Consider the following 22268-nt stretch of genomic DNA (forward strand, 5'->3'; position numbering starts at 1 on the left):
ACTAACAAAGCTTTAACTTTCTTTTACTCCAAATCAAAACGTTTCCACACCTGTAGTGCAGTGAAAGGCACTAGAAATGCACAGGACTGCAACAAAGGCTTTGAGATAAGGGGGGGAAAAGTTACTGACTTCCCCTAACCAACACATTTTCAAGGAAGGACTTCCCTCCAAAATAAAGATATTAGTTCTTAAGTGTACCCTAGTTATTACAAGCAAACAAGACCGAAAAAATCCTATTTTAGCTGCATGCTTTGCAATTTTGTTCCTGCTAGGCTGCATGCTGCCGCACTATCTGCTCAGCCTTTCCTCCAGCCTAGTCAACCTCCAAGAGGTGTCTCTGTCTCCTAAGCCCGGACCAGCAGCAGAGCCCCAGGGGCAGCAGGAGAGCCCAGAGGCTGCCAGGGCAGGACATGGCACCTTCTGCCTCAACTTCAACCCCCCCGGCTCGTTCTACACATGATTTACCCCTGTGGGATCAGACACTTAGCGACAAAGCCCATTATTTTTTTCCCCTAGGGCTGTCAAAAGCACTAAATTTTGTGACAAGTTCCAACCAAAGCTGTCAAATCAAAGCATCTTCAATAATTCAGGTTTCAAGATGAAACGACTACAGCTCCATTCTTACACGTAATGTAGTAAATATTGTTAGTGGAAGAAGAAAAATTAACAGTGGAGTGATGCTGACACCAAGGAAAGCACTCCAAAAAAAAGAAACATCCCATTTGGGATCTTTGATAAGCTTTTCTTTTTAAAGGCAGAAAACCTGTAGCAAAAGTACTTGTTAAAAAATAAAGGTGGGAGACTTTCAACAGCTGCTATGAAGCTCTATCAATTGTTTCCTTTCTCCTGTTTTCTTTTTAGAAGCCTCAGTGAACTTTATAATGCTTTAAAATGCTTATCAGTGTGTTGTACCCTCAATAACAATTATGGATTCATTAGAAGTATAGATTAATTTGGCATCTCCAGAAACTCCTGTACTTTTCTGTGTCTTATTTTCTTCTACAAAATTCCATCCCAGTTTCAGATGGGAAGAATTACCTCCATTTACTTTTTCAGCTCTACCAGCTAGTGACAGGTAAGATCCCAGGTATTCCTATTATGCATCGTATTCCATAGGTTAGGATTTTTTTTTTAATCTATAAGCCAATATAATCGATACGGACGCATGTGAATATGGAATGCTGAATTAAAAATCCAAAGTAGTAAAATAAAAACAAATCAAAAGAGAAAACAGAAAAAGACAGAAAGGAGATTATAAACATATTAAAAAAGAAAAAGAAAAGAGGCCTTTGAAATAATGTGACAATACAGACTATCAGCTGCAGCATTTTAAAGGCAGCTCTGGGACACAAAAAAAAAACCCCCAAAAGGTTTTGTTTAACCCAGTTGGGACTTCTAATTAGCCAGAGCTAAGTAAAGCAGCAGCTATCAGTGAAAGGTATTTCTCACCCTTCCCTGAACTGCCCAGAAAAAACCCCAAACAAACTCTGTTAACAGAGTTAAGGAGAAATGATGTCTTTGCACAACGCACATCATCCGAGTTCAAGATCATGAAAGTTAATTCCCCTTACGTTGTTTATTTAATAGATATTACAAACCCAACGTGTGGTTCTTACACTAGATGCTGCAAGAGACGCTCAGTTCAGTACTCACGAGGTTTAAGTTAGTCCATATTTCTGCAGGAAGTGACCTGCGGATGGGGAGCATGAGATGACACGATCTCACTCTTTTCACGGGAGAAATGTACAGTAAATGCCTAAAATAGACACAGGCTTTTCTGTATCATAACAACAAGCAGTGACCTCATCAGACACATGTGTACAAATTGAATCCCATTGGAAGGATCTGTGAATTAGTTATTGTGAGATCTAACTCTTTTCAGGTAAAAGTTTAGGAAAAAAGAAAGAAAAATCATCAGAACAGGCCACAGATATTAAAATAATTGTGTAAAATGCACTGAGTACTGAAATTTCTGCTCATTTGCAGCAGTTCAATTGTATATCTCCAAATACTTACCCATATGTCAAATTTACAAGTGAACCCTCCTCCTTCCCCACTGCCTCTCAAAACATCATTCAAAAAAGCTAGCCTTGTCTTAAGGCTGAAAAAGCAAAATAGATGCCTTATGAAATCAAACTTTCTAATATCGGTCATCAATGAACTGAACATTCATTTTATTTGATACTACTACAAAGGTACAAAAGTATGGAAACCAAGTAATAATGTAGTCCCATTTTTTTTTTTAATAAATAATAATAATAAAAGAATCTACGTTTGTGTTGGTTTGCCAGCAGAGTTCTAGAAAGAACAGCAATAGCACACAAGGCAGTTTTGCAGCAGATCTGCAACCCTGGTGTCTGAACGAGGCTGGGAAGCATTCAAAAGACAAATCAGAAAGCCAGACTGGAATCAAGCATCTCATTCCGTTCTCCACAGGTTTTATTACTCTGTGGCAGAAGAGGTTGAGTGAGTGCAATAAGAAGGCAGGGTTTATAGCGAATCTGAGAATTTAGCCCACATTTCAAATGTACAGAGTTAAACTATCTTCACACAAGCAAACGGTCTCTTTCTTCTAATATGCTTCAGATGCAGTCACTGTCCAAGTTGGCAAAAATAGAACCATGTAGTATGCCAAGTAGTGAGCAGAAAAGATTGCCCAGTACTTCTTCATGTCAATACACAGGTATTTTAGGTATGAAGGTGACATGAATTATACGCTAGAAGCTAGCACACAGCAAGAGAACATTAAATTCTAATTGCATAAGGCATCGGTTACTATTATGTAGCATAAGTCATCCTCCTCGGGATAAAACAAACTTACTAAAAGAATCTTAAGATCAAACTTTTTTTTTTTGGTTGTTTTATTGAGAAGGAAGAATCAGGCCTGAACCCAAAAATGCTTAAAATACCATACCTCAGCTTCTCACTCTCAACAATGCCATGTGCATAGAATAACCCTTGTTTAACAAGGACATCAGCCTAGCCCGAGATACTTACGTATTAACATGATACAAGTCAACGGTATTGAAAGTTGACTAAAATTCACTATTTACAGTACTTTCATAAAACAGTAAGTTACAGATTTTTTTTTAATTGTATTTTGGCATCATTATCGTACTTTGAAACCTACAGGAGAAGCTTTTAAGTGCAAACACCACCTTAGGCTCATTACATTAACGTAACAGAAAGGCCATATCCAAACTAAAAAAGCTCCCCTCATTTAAGACTGAGTTACTCAAATCCTCACTGAAACCAATGGCAGCTGCAAAAGAAAAACACACCAATACTGATTATTTTTTGCTAAATGTTAGAAGTGTTTATCCACCTTGCCCATTTTGAAATCTTAAGCTCCAAAGCAAGTATTAAAGTCATCTTCTGCATTAACCTGTTTAAGCCAGCCAATTAAGAACTTATGTTTGATCCTGTTCCTGTGATTTTGCCATTTCCTTAACAGCAATACAAACCTTGCAGGTAAAACTGTTAATAGCTGGTTTAAGTGCATTTTCTGAAATATATTAGAATTACAAAAACAAAGTTAGCACGTTCCAAGAAAATACTGTTAATTTTCATTACCATCCTTTTCGTATCAAGCAGAATGCCACCAGGACTGAGTACTGAGAAACTGTTTGTCAAACAACACTCTTTTAAAGGCCTTCCAGAGAACGTCTGTAGGATACAGCGCCAAGACATTTCAAGAGAAAGTAAGTTCTGACCTGCATTGAGCATTCTGTTTCACCAGCTGTATGTGGTTTAGAAATACAACTGCAGAGCCAGGTAAGTGTGAAAAAGAGCCACAAAAGTTGTTCAATATTAAAACTTGTATGCAAATGTAAAAAAAGGCCAACGGTAATTAAGGCTCAAATACATTAACCCCAGTCTCCTGCAGATGTAAGTACAAATGCACAGTTCCAGCCTTCTGGAAGGGAAGCAGGTTAAGAAGCAGATACAGAACTCCCTGTCAAACCACAGTCTGTGTCTGCAAGCACTTGGGAAAACTCGCTACAGCACATCACCATAAACGTGCTTTTCATTACAGAATGAGGGCAGTCCCTTCAAAAGATAAGGAACCTTCGTTTGCCTGCAGCACTGCATCAGTTACCCAAATCGCCTTCACCTGAGGACAGACCTGTTTCTATTGCCCATACTCCCCCCCTCCAAATTTAAAGATAGTTTATCCCCTTGACAAAGAGCTGACGACAATTCATTTATCTTGGAGCAATTAACTGATTAGGATGAACTTTTCATGAAATCCCCTTCTGTTCCATTCCCAATGCTGTTCACCTACAAACAAAACACACATTTCCAGGTGATAAAAATACTTCATCATCTGAGCCCCTTATTCTACCCATTTAAGATAAAGCAGCTCTCCTTATATTTCTAAGATTTAAAACTGCCATCACATTTCTCATGTGCTACAGAAGAGTGTTAGAGTGCTATTTAAATATAAAGCTAATGTTACTTAAGTTTTCTATGCTGTATAACAATTTACTTGTATCAGATCATTAGCAAGTATTAAACAGAAAACTAATCCTACCCATTATTCTGACATCACCTTTGACAGCCCATTGAGATTGCTCATACTCACATTATATACACTGGTTGTAAAATCTGACGGGAATTCAACTCTTCAACAGCCTATCATATTTGTCAGAATTCATCTGTTAAGTGTGTACGGTCCATACAGAAAAGAACTTCTAAAAATGGGTTTTGTGTAGGAAAGACACAGGCAACAACAGGTACAGTGCTGCCAGCCCAAGTTTTGATTTCCCCAGGTCGTGGCCATCGCTCAGCTCAGTTGCCTTTAACTCCCTATGTTAGTGATCCCAAAGCACAAACACATATCAGGCAAGGAATATTGGTAGCTGCTAAAATATACCCAAGTTACACTGCAGATATAAAACAGAAAATCATTTCCAGAAATGAAAATAAGAAAGCTTCACAAGTCTGCTCTTCTACTTCACTTTAGTGGTAGAGCAAACTTCACACAGAATTGTATTTGAACAAAGGAGGAGGAAGTGTTACATAAAATTTATACAAATATCGGTAGGCATATTTCAGAAAGACAAAACTACATCAGATACACAAACTGATGGTAAAAAACCAAAGAATCATTAAACCAGAGTCCAGTGTAAACAACATTATTTATAGCTTGCAGAGCAAAAAAATTACTATTTCAAAAGTTTCCATTTAACATTTGACAAATCTTCAATTGAAAAAGCAGGCATGCATGTTTTCCTAGAAGAGACTGCACACACACAAAGATCTTCATTAACGCTAAGCGTGAAGTTTCATGCACGTATTCTCTAGATAGGTTGTTTAACGAGAGGCCAAAGGCGGCAACCACTACAAAGAGAGATCATTCAATCACTGAACATTTTCTGGGTTTTTTCCACATTTATTGCCACCTCTCATTTCTAGATGACTCCAGAATGAAGCAAAAAAAGTTACAGATCCTTACCTGCCACACCAGCTGAAACCATGTGTACCTGGGTAGAATCTGGATTGAAAATACTGTTCAACTTCTCCTTGCAGTTTGAGTATGCAGCAAAGTATATCGCCCTAAAATTAGAACCAAATCCAAGCCACGTTACATTTTATGTGTTGACATCCCTACAAGCGGTGCCAGCAACTTTACTAACTCAAAATGATCTTGGTTCAAGTCTTACTTCCCCAATTAAAAACCACTAGTGAAAAGTGGTATTTCTTTAATAAGATATCAAACTTGTTCTAAAGGATCTAAACTCATTTCAGTTATAAAAACTTCACAAGAACTAGCAAGTATAGCTTTTTTAAAGCCAAACAGCACACTTAATATTTATAATATTCTAGCACTCAAGATGGAAATACAAATAACTTGTAGCTGTAAATATTTATATTTCAAATGCTAGAACAGCTGTGAACCTGGGATTTGCACTTTGGTTTAGTTCTGTATTTAGAATAGACACAGATCTTCTCTGAATACACTACAAACATGTGTACACTTGTACTATATTCAAGTCTGTGGGCTAGTACCAACGCAAAGCAAGACATAAAAGTTAGTGTTCCAATGCAATATATTAAGAAAATTGCTTGTTTTCACTCATTAAAGCTAAAACCCCTTATTTTTAAGCACAGTTTAAATTCACATCAAATTCACAAATTTAAGGTTGTAACTCAGTTGTTTGGGGTTGCTTTTTTTTTTTAAACTTACAGACCCCCCTCTACAAGAGAAAAAATGAACATGCAGGTGTTCATGAAGAGAACATTAACCTCGTTAGCTGTGAAAACATGTTTTTCTTTATTATAAAAAAGATAAAGTGCTTGCTTCACGGGTGTCATTTCTAAAATGGAACCTGAACTCAGTTAAGTATACTGGATGTGTTACGAAACGTGCTTCTCTACAGCTTATTTAAACAAACAGCTGCTGTTAAACCCACTTAGCTAATGCTTAATTGAAATGAAGTACTGGATGAAGACAGAGTCAGCCAGAGGGGAATGAGGATGTGCTTATTTATAACACTTCACGTATTATATCAAATTGACATTTTTAGTATGGGGGAGAGGAAGGAAACAAGTATTTCACCCATGGGAGGAAGGGAATTATAAGATTTACCATAAAAATTTACTGAAATGGAGTTTTGCAATTGAAGATATTTTTCATTGAGGATAGTAACTTATAAAATGGAATCCACTGCTATATAAAAATTGCTGTTAAATTAACATCGATGTTGAACATTCAGACCAGACTGGACTATCAAACAAAAGGCTCTTCAGGTAAGTGCTGGTAACTCACAGGTGTCAAAAACAGCGAAAGCTACTGGCATTCCTTCAGCTTCTCCAAACAACAATATTAACTTAATGATCACAAAATACTTCAGGTATTCCCAATTCCCTAAGAAAAAAAATCCGCTAAAATAAAACTATTCCAGTTCCTGGATTATGTTTTCTTCTCATTTATGTAGAGGATCTACAGAACAACACCTCACCAGTCAGAGCTAAGTAGAAGACGGATTGGTGCTGGATGGCAAGTCCAGTTTAACACAATTTTCCAGAAGAATCCAAAGACCTTAAACCAGAACAGTTCAGATACTTTCCTACTGGGTGTGCAGGAAACACGAATGTCTTTTTCAGACCAAAAACTAATAAACAAAAGCTGGGCACTAAGTCACAGGAAGACTAAAACCTTTGTGGAATATACTCCCTCTGCATAAAGACTCTTCTCTTAAACAGAATAAAGGGAACAAAACTGAGCGAGAAAACAAATACAGCCTCACGCACGATTAAGTGGCAATATTAGCTTTACGCAACTTGATTTCCATACTCCTCCTTAGGTGTTCTCCTATTTTTTGGACTGAACTTAGGCTAACACTTGTACATAAGGATCAATTCCAACTCTGGAATAAGCTGCCCTTCGCTCTGACCAGCAGAGCAGCTGGAGCATCTGTGCTGGTGTGAAGCAGCTGACAGCAGCAACAGCGCCAAGCGCAGCAATTTACATCCTCACGGCAGCGACTCCGCTGAGCACAGCGATCTACATCCTTGGCCACTGCCCCAGGAGCCTCTGAAGCACACCGCTGCTGGCTCTGCTTCCCCGGGACAGCTGGCAGCGTGTAAACCTACCCAGCCTTGCCATTTTTTAAGCTTCAGAACAGGCTTCCTACTGCAGGGGATGGGGTCTGTGCTTTACCACAATTCAAGACCCACTATTTTGGGGCTACAGTCACACAACTGCTTCCTGAAGATAAAAGATTAACCAAGAGCTAGATCTACCTGCGTATTCTCAAAGGTACAAACTTGTTTACATGTGCAATTCCTTAAGTGTTTTCCTTCTCAAATGGACAAAACTCTGCAGAAGGGATAGTGCACAATAGTAAATTCTATTGTAGTAGCATATAGGATAGTAAATGCTGGAACAGTTGGTGCAGGGATGTGGGACTGGAGTTGTGGAGTATGAGTGGATCAGTTTTTCGGACAACAAAACTACCCCAGGAACAAAAGGTTATTTGAAATATTTACAACCCCAGATGTAAAATTGACTTCATATAAACCTTAAATCCCTTAAATAATGTACAACTTAAATGTCAAAATTATTTCATTTACTGTACATGCTTGTATTTACCTGGAAGGAGCAACACCTACTAAATTAGGACCCAGGCCTCTGAACAGAGAACGAGGACCTTCCTTTTGCAAGATCATCCTAGAAAACAAAAAAGTGGCAATACTGTAACATTCACATAAGAAATAAGGAATACGCTGAGCACCCTAAGTACATGATTTTAAGCTTTACTCTGTGTAAAACTTCCATAATAACTGACAAAGCAGTATTTACCACAAAAAATCAGTCATTTCCTAGCATCAGCACAAAACAGAATTCCATTATTGCTTGACATACCCTAGAAATCCAGGAATTTAATACAGAAGTAAAGCCATATGATGCCAGCACAGACTGACTTCAAATCTAGGGACACATACATACATGGAGCTATGCACCATGAGAAAGTTGAAGTGTCCTTTTATTGGGGAGAAAATACTAAGCATGGAAATGTTTGCATTCCTCTAGGTTGTAGATTGTTCAGGAGACAAAAATATTTGTTTCTACATTCCTTTCCTCACCTTTTAGTTCCCAATGTTTGGGAACTTTTGCATGGGAGAGACAGGGTGAAGGGCAAGAGAGGAAAAGGCAAGGGACTGATGGAGGTTCAGCTACAGAAAGTCCTCTGCCTTCAGAGAGCAGCTCAGGCAGACGTCAGCCCTTGTCGTGCCCAGGTTGAAAACCATTATGCAGCAAGATGCACTGGCACAGTAAGAGGATATCTGTTAATATTCAGTTTCAGAGAAATAAATCCGTCCAACAATATAGATGCTAATAAGGCACAGTTTTTAAACAAGTATGGTAGGACATGGGAGGAGAAACAAGGACTATGTGGATCCCATCACTGCTAATTGCTCTAGCAATTGCTTTAAAACCAGATTATAGTTCTTAACTACTTCACTAGATCTTGCAAAACAGAACTCTGTGCTTATTGATTTAGAAACACTGGTCAATATATACATAGTTCTGTATATTCTTCAAAGAGAGATGCAGGTTAATGGCAAGTCAATTATTCAAAAGCAAACTACTCTTGTATAAATGTCTATTTTGTTTAGCATTGACTATCAGAACAAACAAACAGGTGAAAGCCATCTACAGCACTGAAAGAGATTCCAAACCTATTCAGATCCCCATCACTACAGTTCTGCTGCTAAATCAAACTGAAAGTTTACATTTGTTTTCAGTAAGCAAAAATAAAATGGCAGCTCTGCACCACTATTTACAAATGCTGGTATACAATGTGTCCAGCAACCTCCTACCTTCATGCCCACAACAACTAGGTAGGATTTCACTGTGTGGGTAGCATTGCTCCACAGCAATAACTGGAGTATTGGTCACATACTCAAAAGCACTCTGAAAATACAAGTTACTTAGACTGTCACCCTGAAAGCATTTCTAATGCTTATGGAATGTTCAAAAAACTCTTACCATGTTCCGGAGCTCAGTATGTGCACAGCATCGGATTACAGCAAAGTTGAACCAAATTAACATGATCTGAGTCCACTTAAAACACTACTTAAAAATCACTACCACATGCATTACACACGTGTATATGCACATATAACATAAGCATGTATACAAAGCAGCAGAAACCTCAGCGTCTGAAGAGAAACTTAAGAGTGAAGTGTACCAGGTCCATTTGTTTCCCCTGGATCTATAGCGAACCAAGACTTGACAGAACAAAGAGAGGCTGCAGCAGACAGGACTGTAATGACTGACACTCATCTGCATCCACAGACACCGGCTGGAGGAGCCCCAGAGCCTACACTGAAAATATGACACAACCTTTTTGCGTTAAATACCAGATCTCAGAGCCTGCACTGTTTATCGAAAGGAGTAAATGGCAAATCCACAGTTGGAAGAGCAGCAGAAATGCCCCATGTGGCCTCAGCTGACCCGCTCCTGTCACATGGGGAAGCTCACATTGGGAGGCCGGTCAGATTTCCATTATCAAGACCTCAGGTTCAAACTCAGCAAGGTTAGTTATGAGAGGCATCTGCAATATGATACACACCACTGATATTTAAGAATAAGGGAATTCGCTTTTGTTGCCAGAGAATGCAGTCACCTGTATCCATTCTTTTGAGCTTGTTTCCTGACAGAGATGCCTTTGAAGTCACCTCTGTAGTGCTTAGAATGCAGAAGTGATTCCACAGCAATCGGTTAACTGAAATTCTGACATAATTTGCCTGCTTCAGCCTGCTTTTAGACTGAGCACTGTGAGCCTTGGAGCACTGCACTGAATTTGGTGCGAGGAGAGACAACCAAACCCTGATACCAGAGTCAGAAAAACGTCAAGTGACAGTAAAGGCATTGGGAATAACAGAGGGATAAGGTGTGACTTCTGCACTAACAGCCCTGTTCCCTTAACCAAGTATTATGTCCTGCACCTACATATTTTCTAGTCACAGTCTATTGCCATGTCGTTTGGGATTTTTTCATATTTAATGTATTTAAAGAACCTTAAACCCAGAAAAGTTACTTGCTATCTCCATTGTTTGATACTGACCTGGAAGAAAACACATCTAAGCAGAGAACAAAAGCAGCAGAAGATACACATTCTTGTATCGCAAATAAACAACATGTCTAAGAAGCAGAATTTAAAAAAGGAAAAAAACACCAATGAAGTTCATCACAGACAACCTCTGTCTGCACTTGTTTCCTGGGAAGACAGTTATTTTAGGTTTTCTTTAGGTTTTAGGGATGGGTTTAAAGCATAGCAGGCTTCTAGCAGAGGGGCACATGAAGCAAACCTCTGTTCCTCCTATTTATTCAGGTACATTTCTAAACAGAAGATAAATTCGTAACTAAAGCGTTTTGGAAGAAGCTCTCTTTCCTTGTCATAATCCTTCCTTCCCCCATACGTGTTCCCAACACGCTCACCCATCAGATCCTTACACATAAAAAGGCTCTGAATCAAACCTTCCACGATAGAAACTATCTTCCATTCAAGAAGCTATTTGGGTAAAACCTCCATTCAAGTAAATCGTAACTAGATTAAGCCTAAATCCTACACTGCAACTGCCAGAAGGGGCTCTCTACAAACTACCCAGTGATTAACAAGGGAAAGAAGAGAGCTGGTCTGAGTCTTATCAAATTCTTTCTAATGCAAGCAGAAGTAGCAGGTCCTTTCTAGAGGAAAACTCCATCCCCAAATACTGAAGGCACCTCCCCATAACTGGTCTGAGGCCCCCAGAGCAAAGTGAACCCTGCCTGTGGTCTGTGCCAGCAGTTTAACTGTGCTCATACAAGCTTTCTGCTGGCTACTGGGCATCACAAGCACTGGTGGCAAGGAGAGGAAAGGCAGTCTCCGTTCAGTGAGGTGCTATGCAAACAAAACATGCCAGATTACAGCAAAATCTGGCCTTACTTGTGTCACATCCACCAGAAGATACCAAAAGGCAGGAAGGGTACTGGGTAATAAAAGTTGAGAGCGCGAGCCTAAGAAGCCAAGTTCATTTTCATGGGGCTTATTGCCTCCATGTTCAGCAACATCTATGATTTGGACACAAACCAGTTTAAAAAGACTTAAACCAATGCTTTTTCAGGATGAAAATGGAGTCTGGCACTTAAGTGTTACAGTGCTCCCAGTGAGTTCTGGGGATGTAGTTTGGAGCTGTGAATTGTACAGGGTATATATGCTCTGGCGAATTCAAGGTACAAACTCAAGGATGAAGGACATTTGGAAAAGTGGAATATGAAACTTAATTACAATTAAAGGGCAAAATATGGAAAGCCATCTCACAGTAGACTGATAACAGATGTAAGAGTCTGAATCTTTCATATGGATTTTCCAACACACCTCTCTCCTCCTCTGTCCCCAAAATGAATCAAAACCCCAGTAACAAGCACACTCACTTCAAACAATGGAGGGGTCCAGGAGAAACTCTAGTGACTCGATTGACAGTAGCACCATTCACAGTGTCGAGATGAACTTCAGATATATAGAAAGTCACAGAGGAGGACTGCAATCGTGTTTTCACAACTTCCAGTGGACATGTCAGAATTGCACCAACAGTGCCTCCACATCTGCAAAAAGAAACAGGATCATCACATTCTTAACTGCAGTGAAACTGAAAGATACGTTCAAATCTAATTAACATTATAGTGAACACAGTCAAATTGCAAAAGGTGAAGAAACAACTGGAACATGCATGACAACGCTACAGTTATTTGCTCTTGAAGGCAAGCAAACTGTTAAGTCAGTTTGTTAACCCCACAACTTGGAGTGCAAATGTAAACAGACAAAAATACAGTTTCCTAAAGTAGTGAACATGCACAGTCGTCAGTACATGTTGTTCAAATCAAAAATAGCTCACTATGTGAAATGTTTAACTGCTGATAAATTTTAACTTTTTTTTGAATGTTTAGTGTGCTCCTGACCACGAACATGGTGCCAAAAATCCTTCGTGGCAAAGGTGTTTTATGTACTGTGCACACAGGGCTACACATAAGAACCATGGTGTGGCAACTGAGTAAAACTGAAATATTGATGAGAGGACATCTTCAAAACTGCATTTGTATTTTGGGCATTGTACCAAGAAAGCGATGGTTCTCCGAGCGTTTCCTAAGTTCTGTCCATTACAGAAAGACAGACTAGCTACTGTGGAGTACAACCTGGGAAGACAAAAGAGCACTAAGTGGCTAACCAGATGGAGACATGCAGATTTTGCTTCCGTCGGCCACTTGTTGCTGTGAGCAAGCCAAGGCAAGTTGTGCATGACTTGTGCTGACAGTGGAGTTACCCTCATTCTGCTAGAGCAGAAAATATCCAAGAACGTGCTGCCTTTTAGCAGCTCTGCTCAGAGGATTCTTCTCATGCTTGATCCTAACCAATTTATTAAGATCTACACTATCTGTTTAACTACAATCGCATACAGCCTCTGAGGGAAAAAGTATCAAAGCCACAAATTCCAATTCCAGGGACATCCCCAAATTCCTTGGCAAGTGCTTCCCTTGAACCTTTTCTGAAATCAGTATCCTTAGCTTTGTAAGACGTCCATCTTAAAACTATGACCAGGATACTATATGCACCCTTTCAGAAACAAACACTCACCACCACCCCAAACCCAGATTTAAATTAGGATATTAATTATGCTACTAACAACTCAGTCTGATCCACTAACAAATGCAATTCATACTAAATTCATAGGGCCCAGCATTCCCTTCTCTGACGCAATAACTGGAGTTGGTGTTTGATTCTAACAAGACCATTATCAGCTATTTCGTTGTGACATGAGAGGCTCAAACACCCCCAAAACCTTTAAAGAGCTGTAAGACTTATTAGATTGAATTTTTTACATAACATCATCCAAAATGCAAAGAAGAGTTCAGTACAAATTAGAAGTAACAAGACTCAAGATCTCCTATAAACTTACATAGGAATGTAGCTTTTAGGCTGTTGTCTCTGACTGAAGAGAACACCAGAAATAATGGTAGTTGTTAACAGAGCACCGCATACTAAAAACTAACATTTGTGTGAATTGAACTGACAATAACAAACAGCTGCCAAGTAGGATAATGTTTGATGACGTTTACTTAATGCTCCATTTAAACCTAGAGGCCTAGAGGTATCCTATTCCTAAGCCTAAAGGCATCTTGTCCCACTCTAACTACAAGATTAGACTGAAGTCTACTCTCTTCCAAGTTTTATTTAAGAAAATTAGTTTCATTGTCGGTCTGGAAAGAAGTGTTCTCACAGGAAGACTGAGCAGTCTTCCAGTGTGTGCTGGACACACACAGGAACGGACCGATGCAGCTTCTAGAGAAGCACACATAAAACATCTCTGAATGAGCAACTCACTCTTCTAATAGCAAGCTACAAATAGAATTTTCAAAATAAGAGTTGCAGGAGGAGACAGACTAGATGTGCTAATATTTATTTTAGCTAGTGTTGGAAGCAGTAGGAGCCCGTAAAACATTACAGTTCATGACATGGATACTACATGAGAACCATGGGCAGCCAGCCCTGAAAACAGCTTGACATGGAGCTTTAGAGCTTGAGCATCAAGACCAAGAGCAAGTTGCTGCGTTTCCTGCAGTTCAAGGACAGACACTGCTATATGGCACCATAGGCTTTAGTTGGCTTTAGAGCTTATTTCCTTTCTTGCAACCCCTCTGTTTCTGATCCCCTCCAGCCTACTCTAAGATCTTTTCACATTTGATTTTTGGACAGGTTCCACAAGCACTTGCTTTCAAGCAACAGAAACAGCAAGAGAAAGCACATGGTATTGTTTATATTAATGAGATAAATACTATGGAAGGGGGAAGAACAGAAGAGGAAAAAACTTGGCCTGCATTCTTCATCAGGGCTTGGAATCTAGAGCCTCTAATGCTACTGGCTCCACAGCTCCATTGCACTGGAAAAATTTTTCAAAGTTGAAAATTAACACCAAGCTGGCGCTGTGTCCTGCATGCTCCCCTGCACCACATCCAATCACCACAAGGGCCACCTGGCTGCAACAGCACTTCTGTCAGACATCCACTGTGGAGCACTTAGAAACGCTCCACAACAGTTGAGGAGATCACTAGGGAAGACACATAGCTACTCAAAAGTCTGCCTACAACCAGTGCTGTTCAGTGATCGCCAGCTGATGCAGCAGCAGCCAGCACTGTTTTTACATACACCGTAAGGAAGCGGCAGATGGAGCACCTCCCTTGAAGAACGGAGCCCCCTCGGCCTGCACCACGTTCTGCTAGTCGGGTCATTTCAAATAATCAGCACTCTTGGCAGTTTCTTACTGTTGTGTTGTTGGGTGCTTGGTTTGTTTGCTTTTCTTTAAACAGTTATGGTATCTCAGCTGCACCTGAGAATATTTTGAATGTTTTCTACCATCTGTTGACAGTTTCGATTACAATTCTCCTCTGTCACCCATCTTCAAGATCTGAAATTGCTACTTACAAATGAAGAAAGCAGGGAAGTGCTACGTGGTCCTGTACTGCTCACAAACAAGTCTTCGCAAAATCCCCAATTTTTTCTTCCGTCAAAATGTAATACCACACTCTCCCAGCCCTCAAAGAGAGAAAGCATCCAGAATCCAAGGACTGAAAGAAAAAGTCCCCAAATGCTGAGGAACCAGACCTTGCTCAGTGCTCTCAAGATCCGAGTTTGAACTGAACTGCCGAACAAAAGCATAATCCAAGGAACTACACTGATTTATTTAGTTCACTTAAACTTCAAGATAAACACTGCAAGACTTGACAAAAATCTATTTGTGAGAAACTGTCAGTAAACATAGCTCCCAGGTAAACACAGAAGAGAGATAATTCAATAACTACACATCCTGTACAAATAAACAACTTCAAGCAGCACACCAGCTGTTCTGCCACCACCATCAGTGACAGTGTGTTTTACTTAGAAATGTATTTCAGGCCCTGCTTATTTAACACATTGCTGGAAGCCTGTGAAAGGGACAGCTACTTCCCTGTGCTCCAGGTCCTGGTAGGCCATTAGCAGGCAGCCAGAAGCTCCAGCTTAGCCCAAGTGTTCTATAAATTGCCAGCAGACTGCAGCCACCCCTCCTGCTGCCCTCTGTACCAGCTCACATTAAGGAATTTTGGTGGGGTTTTTTTGTTTGTTTGTTTTAATTTTGTGGTTTAACACAAATTAGCGAGTAGCAGAGTTCGGTACAAAAGTTTAAGAGTCAGAAAATTATTAGATTTCTTCTCCTCAATAACATAGGTGGGATTTTGTAAGCTACTTAAGAAATTCCTCCTCTGTAAATGTACTCCACTCTCCAGCATCTCCCATCACATACTGGGTCCCAACAACTGCGACTTGTGAGAACACTTAACTACTGTGTAAATTTTGTCCAGGATTAGATGGGTTTCACCTGGTGGAATGAGTAGGTGAGCAAATACACTGAACATCCACAGCAGTTTCTAAGGAATGCTATTCAGAAGACCACTTGCTTATTTTACCTATCCTAAATTTGACGTTTGCCTCTAACTTTTGTTTACTACAAGCCTTTTTCAGCTTTGCCAGTTGAGTATGAGAAAACCTTGCAAAGCCGACTTTCATCAGAAACGTCTTATCATACAAGTGCATAAGACAACACCTGTAGATCCCAAGTAGTTTGAAGGCCAGAAGAGCAAAGATCAGTAGGTAAATCCACAAAAACAAATACACAAGTTAAAAAGGAAGATTAAAATCCCACTATTATTAACACAGTAAAGTTAGAGAAAAAAATCTGCAGCTTAAACTGTAAAAGAAGGCACAAGAGGCATTGCACCTAGTGAAACAGAGACATGTAGTTATCCAACCTACAGGATTGTGACAAACTTCAAACAACAATGGTAAAACAAATAACAGTTGTCTACTTGACATCTTTTGGAAAGAAGAATCTAGGAAGATGGCAATGCTCTCCTAAACTGCAGCTTATTCCAGAGAGCACACACACACACACAAAAAACCACAAAAAAACCCACCAAAACCCCAACATTTAATTTGATCCCTAATGTGCATTTAGAAGTCCATCACCTCACCAGGCTAACAGAAACAAGCCTGGAACTATTTGGGTTTTAAACTCTGCTAGAAATTTAACACAGATACAGTATTGACAACCACTCTCCCCAGGCAGACCTGTACTATTTGTAAGACGCTGCAAGGAAAGAGATATGCACATACTTCAAAAACCTGATCCTGTGTGGCATTCAAATCCCAGATTCTATTTCCAGAGATGGCTGCACAAGAAGACTTGCTTTTATCATTGGCCATTACCTTACACCCCTGCAAGTAAAAGCAGAGACAGCTCCAGCAGAGATGAAGGTCTCAGACTCAGCCACTCGCCTGTCTACAAATGCCCCAAAGCAGACTAATGCAGTGTCAGCTGACCTAGAATTGAAACTGTCAGTGCAATATTTTTCTTTATTCCTTCAGATAATTACATATTTTATACGAATAAGAGATGAGGCTGCATAGTGCTAGCCTCAGATTCACCTCTCACAGTATTGGTAACCACAGCCTCAGACTCAGAGATAAACCTTGACCTTGTTATCTTGGGTCTACGTTCATTCATGTATTTTACCAGCTGTTTCTCTTTTCTGTATGAAAATGAAAGTTCCATGCAAATACTGGCTGCCAAGAGAAACAGCCAGAAAACAGAGCTCAAAACTCTTAAAAGAAACAAAACCCAAGCCACTGCAAACAAAACTCTTTCTAACCTCCCCACCTCTTCTTGCAAACTTCAGGTCCCAAATCTCTCAGCAACGGCATAGAGCAACATTACAACACTTTCACATCAACAGATAAAGTCGCAGGTTTGGATATTAAACTTACACTTTACCCTTTTTCAAGTAATTAAGGGCTTTAGCAAGTACAACTTTCAGGAACAGCAAGAATGTATCTCATTAATCCAAAATTTTTAGGCTTTTCCTGTTATTCTGCACACCTTCCCATCTTTGGTACTAACGTGACCACTAGAAATAATGGGCAGCCAGAAACCCTTAACCCCCTTATTCACCAATTACGTTTCTTTGTTGAAACTTAGAACATATAAGTTAACATCCTTAAATTAAAAATACTAATCAAACTTGCTACTTCTATTTAAGAGCATAAAAATAAAATTCCCCTAATGTGCTAGCGTATAGAAACCTACAAGCGAAAACAGGAAAAACACAAGGGGAACAAGCATTAGAGGGTTCCGTTATCCAAAACAAACATGAACATGTACAGTGTAGCTTCTGTTAAGAACCAGGGTAAATAAATATTTATAAGGACATTTGTATTAAGTAAAAACAGCTGAAAGTATCAGTCATCTAAAAGGAAACATCAGAAACACACCAGGGCCACAGGTTTCTCAAGTACTGACAGCAATTTCCATGCAATTTGGTAACCTCATGGAGCAAAACCCAAGCTACTCAGTACTTTAAACAAACACTGCCTTACTGCCCACAGCAGAGTCTCTGAACACGAAAATAACCTGAAGTTTGGACAGGAAGGTACTAACCCTCTCCCGTGCCTTACAACAGGAAGAACTTGGTTCTGAAAGACATCCAGGGTTATACCAGGAATGTACTTTGGGGTGGAGGAGAGTCCAAGAGCTTGGCTACTCAGTTGTGGCTCAAGCGGCTATTTTCTGAGGAGGAGTAAAAAAGCCCTTATCACACTACCTGCTACATGATTAACTGATCTCTTCTTAAACAAGAAAAGCCCCAAGGGTCTTCCACCTTTACTTCATACATTTCAACAGTGCCTGATCTTTCCAAATTATTCAAACGCTTTCCTTAAATATACTTTGAGTCTTAACTATTTCAGCCATTGCAGCTACTTGCAGGATTTGCTAAGAACCTCTGTCAAAGACCAATTTAAATCACAGATCAATTTGAGACAGTTCCATAATCATGACAAACAGAGACTCTTCCCTATACCTCCTCACAAATTAAATTAAACAACCAACTTTCTTCAAAAAACACAGAGTAAAGAAAAAATTAAGAAGTAAATCTGAGAGCATCCAAACGCTGAACCCACGCCCTAACCCAAACCAGTCCCTCCTTTGCTGGGGAGACAAAGCCCAGGAAAGTTCCCACACCCTGATGGAAGTCTGAATGACACAGAATTACCGTCATAAGCTTTCTGGAAATGAAGAATAAATCAGGAAAACCTGGAAACTATTTTTGTAGCCTACACCTGAATTTTCATTCGATGGACCAAATATGATTGCAAGCAGATTATGTCCAAAACAAATTAATCTTCCCTATAAAGCAAAACATTAAGGTCTTTATACTACTTTTTGATTGGCTTACGTAGTCTAATAACCAGAAAAGCATGTAACTATGTAATTTATATACTTGAACTAAAATGTTCATCTAAAGCCTACATTTCAATCACAAGACTTCGTAACATAAAGATACAAAATGTTTAACTGATGATTATTCTTGGTTTGGAATAAAAGCACCTGAGTTTTTACTCGGGTAACACGCTGTCTACAGCATGAAAACAGCTGCTGTTTGACTAGATGGAAAACCAGAAGATATGCGAAAAAATCTAAACCAGAAGAGTTCTGACCAATGCAACTGAGTAACTCAGAACAAGAATTATATATCAAGAGTTTCACCTGAAGCACAATTTTGTATCATGATCCAGCGCTACAGGTGTCCAGCTATTTCCTGCTGCCACAAGGACAAGATACCATGAACAAACGGAGGTGCAGTCACCACACAGTTTACAGAAACAGAACCTGACAATTAGGGGCATCATGACAACATATGAGCTAAGTAAGTGATTTCAAAACTGTCACGGCATGAAACTGAAGCCCAGGTACACTATCAATCCACTCAGATATGCTCCCTGCAATTACTCTTCAGTATTGAGTGCACAATGGCAGTTTTGAACATAGCCTAGAAAATTATGATTAAGTGTCTTTAGGTGACAGCCAAGTCATTGCATGGAAACAACTGCTTACAAATTCTATCAGTTAAAACTGCTTTTCTTTAAGGAATGTGTTCTTGCAAGTTAGCAACCTTATTTTTTTATTAAAATTGAGTTCTTTATTTTTGTACCTTACCCTCTTTCCTGGAAACGTGACACTCTTCTCATGCTATGTATTTTCTGCTTCTAAATGTGATGGTTTTTATTCTTATGTACAGAACTTCAGAGAATATCCTATTTTTAAAAAAAGTCAAAAAAGTCATAGCAGGGGGAGTTGTCTAGACATAAAGTACTACTTTGTTGATGTATTGTCTAATACATCTATAGTCTAATAATGAACTAGTCCAGTAAAATCATTTAGATGAGCTTTGTTTTCTAAGGAAAAAAACACCAACAAAAAACCCACAAACAAGACCACTTCAGTTCAATGATGGTGTTCAAAACTACACTGAAAGCCATTCCAAAATGAGTACTAAATTACTTACTTTTAGACTTCAAATTAGTATTTCCATCACAAAATACTGGTTGTATTTACAAGTAAACATGCAGTTGTGAAACACAGATGACTCTTAAAAATTAAACTACTTAAGTAAAAACTACTTTAGAAAACAAAGCAAGTAGTAATTGCTGAGTAATTTCCTCATCACCACTGCCCCGTGGCCAGCACTGCTAAAAGAGTATATTAAACCTGTTGGAAAGGTATAAGGATGTAAATATAGGAAAAAATTAAGTGGGGGGAGGGAAGGACCTATCAGAAATATGAAACTGACTCTCAACATAAACTTGTAATGGCCCGCAAGTACTGCAGTTTGACAGCTCTTGTTGAATTGGTCTCACAACAAACCAGGCAGCTACAGGAAAATCCCGGGGTGGCCCCACCTACACTACTAAAACAGCAATGTCATCACAGCTATACTTTCATTACAGAAAGCAGGTATTGAAGACCGAACTTATGTTAACACATTACAAAGGCCAAGGAACTGAGATAATCATGTTGTTTCTGTGCAGTCTCCAGCAAAACCTAAAGGAAAACAAAGCTCCATTCCTTTTTAAGTTTCACTGAAGACTAAAGATCACTCAATAACTGTAGCCCACCATGCTCATAAAGAAGTTGTGAGATGACCCTGAACAACCTTCTTACTGCTAAATGTGACCAAATATACAGTCAGCCTTGCTGAGCTAAGATTACAGGAAATGTGTGGAAACATCATCTGGCCTTTTCCTTACAGTATAACCCTTGACCCAACTTGCCAGCAGCTAAATGTAGACCAGAGTTCTCTGCAAAGAACAGGAATGAAAGAGTTGAGCTGAGCAATCTTCATCTGGTCTTAAGTTTCAGGTTTATAAACCTCTCCCTACCATCATGCATTATTCTGCCTAGTAATCTCCCCTTTGAAGCTTTGAAGCTTTGTCTTCAGATGAAAAGTATGTTCTTAGTCTGTCCCTCTTCCTATTCTGTATAGCCATGCTCACTACTCAAATGCACTTTAATCATTAAGCCAATTATTAATCTCCCCTTTGCAGATCTAAGTTAGTGCTACAATAAGGCAATGCTCCTTCTACTGCTTTTCTGAACATTTACAAGGATGTGAATGCTGAAGAAAAAAGTGTGCACCACCACATCTTGGGCCTCCTGCTGCATAATCGCTTTCCTCTTAAAGATGAGTTCCAGAAAACAGGGGGGTGAAATAGCACCCACAGAAGCACTGAATCAGGCATGTAACAGGGCTGGAAGCAGAGAATGTGCTCATGTGTATCCAACTCACCCAGACCTGCCAGAGTAAACACCAAGTTCTTCTTCCTCCTCAATCACCCCAGTCCAGAGTCAACGAGTACAAATGGAAATCTGAGCTTCAAGCTTTGTCTTCAGATGAAAAGTATGTTCTTAGTCTGTCCCTTTTCCTATTCTGTATAGCCATGCTCACTACTCAAATGCACTTTAATCATTAAGCCAAACAGGATCCCCAGATTTCTCTTTTCGGCTAGGTGCTGCTCCCGTTTTACCCCTAGAGACCACAGACTGTGTAACTGCAAACATCCCAAGCATTACAAAGCTTTAAAAAGATGCACAAAGACCTGGAAAGATGCAAGACTCACCACAAAAACCTAACCAAGGCTACGAGAGCCCCAACTCTACCTCTAGCTGTATTCTTTCCTATAATTATTCTGTCTTTGTGTGCAGAAAGCTGCGGGCTCACGTCAAGCCCCACACCTAAAAGCAGGACATAGCGGAGTGTTGAAATGCACTCAAGTAACACGGTGGCCCTTTGACACCGGCAGGCATGTTCGGGCAGTCTCTCCAACCCAGCGGGGGAGACCGTGCACAGGGGCTTGTGTTCCTCTACGGAAACGCCTGATACGGGACAAACTCCTGGAAGAGCGATCAGAGGGAAGCGGCTGTTTTAAAGGTAAACCTTCACCCGTTTCGCCCAAGGGCCCACGTATCACTCACGCCGCCCACGGCAAAACGCAACCCCGGGGCCGGGCTCGGCAGGCGGCACACGGGCACGGCGTGCCCAGGCTCCCGCCGAGGCCAGGGGTCGCCCGTCCGGGCAGCCAGGGCTCGGCACGGAAAATGCAACCACAGGACAGGCCCAGAAGGGGCTCGGGGGAGCGGACAGGCCCCTCACCCCAGCAATGATCCTCACCCTCGTACCCTGTCAGGCACGGAGAAGGGGCAACGACCCCTCGCAGCGCCTGTACAGCTCTCCCGCCGCAGCGGAGCCCCTGCGCCGCCACCGGGTGACCGCTCCAGGCCGAGCTCCCAGCCAGGCCGCGGCGGGGCGGGATCCCCGCTGGAAATCACCGCAGGAGCCACTGCCAGGGTTA

At 40.3% G+C, this 22268-nt stretch overlaps 1 protein-coding gene across 1 annotated transcript in view; it reads right to left on the reverse strand.

Moving 5' to 3' along the window:
- The window catches only part of SLC25A36 (solute carrier family 25 member 36), a 32261-nt gene that overhangs the window by 9592 nt on the left and 401 nt on the right, over positions 1 to 22268 (reverse strand). The window contains exons 2-4 of the mRNA XM_065074412.1: positions 11930 to 12100; positions 8099 to 8176; positions 5459 to 5559 (exon numbers count right to left, since the gene is read on the reverse strand). Of these exons, the coding sequence (XP_064930484.1) occupies positions 5459 to 5559; positions 8099 to 8176; positions 11930 to 12100 (350 nt within the window). The remainder of the gene's footprint in view (positions 1 to 5458; positions 5560 to 8098; positions 8177 to 11929; positions 12101 to 22268) is intronic.

This window comes from Columba livia, chromosome 9 (assembly GCF_036013475.1).
Source record: "Columba livia isolate bColLiv1 breed racing homer chromosome 9, bColLiv1.pat.W.v2, whole genome shotgun sequence".
NCBI classification, from domain to species: Eukaryota; Metazoa; Chordata; class Aves; order Columbiformes; family Columbidae; genus Columba; species Columba livia.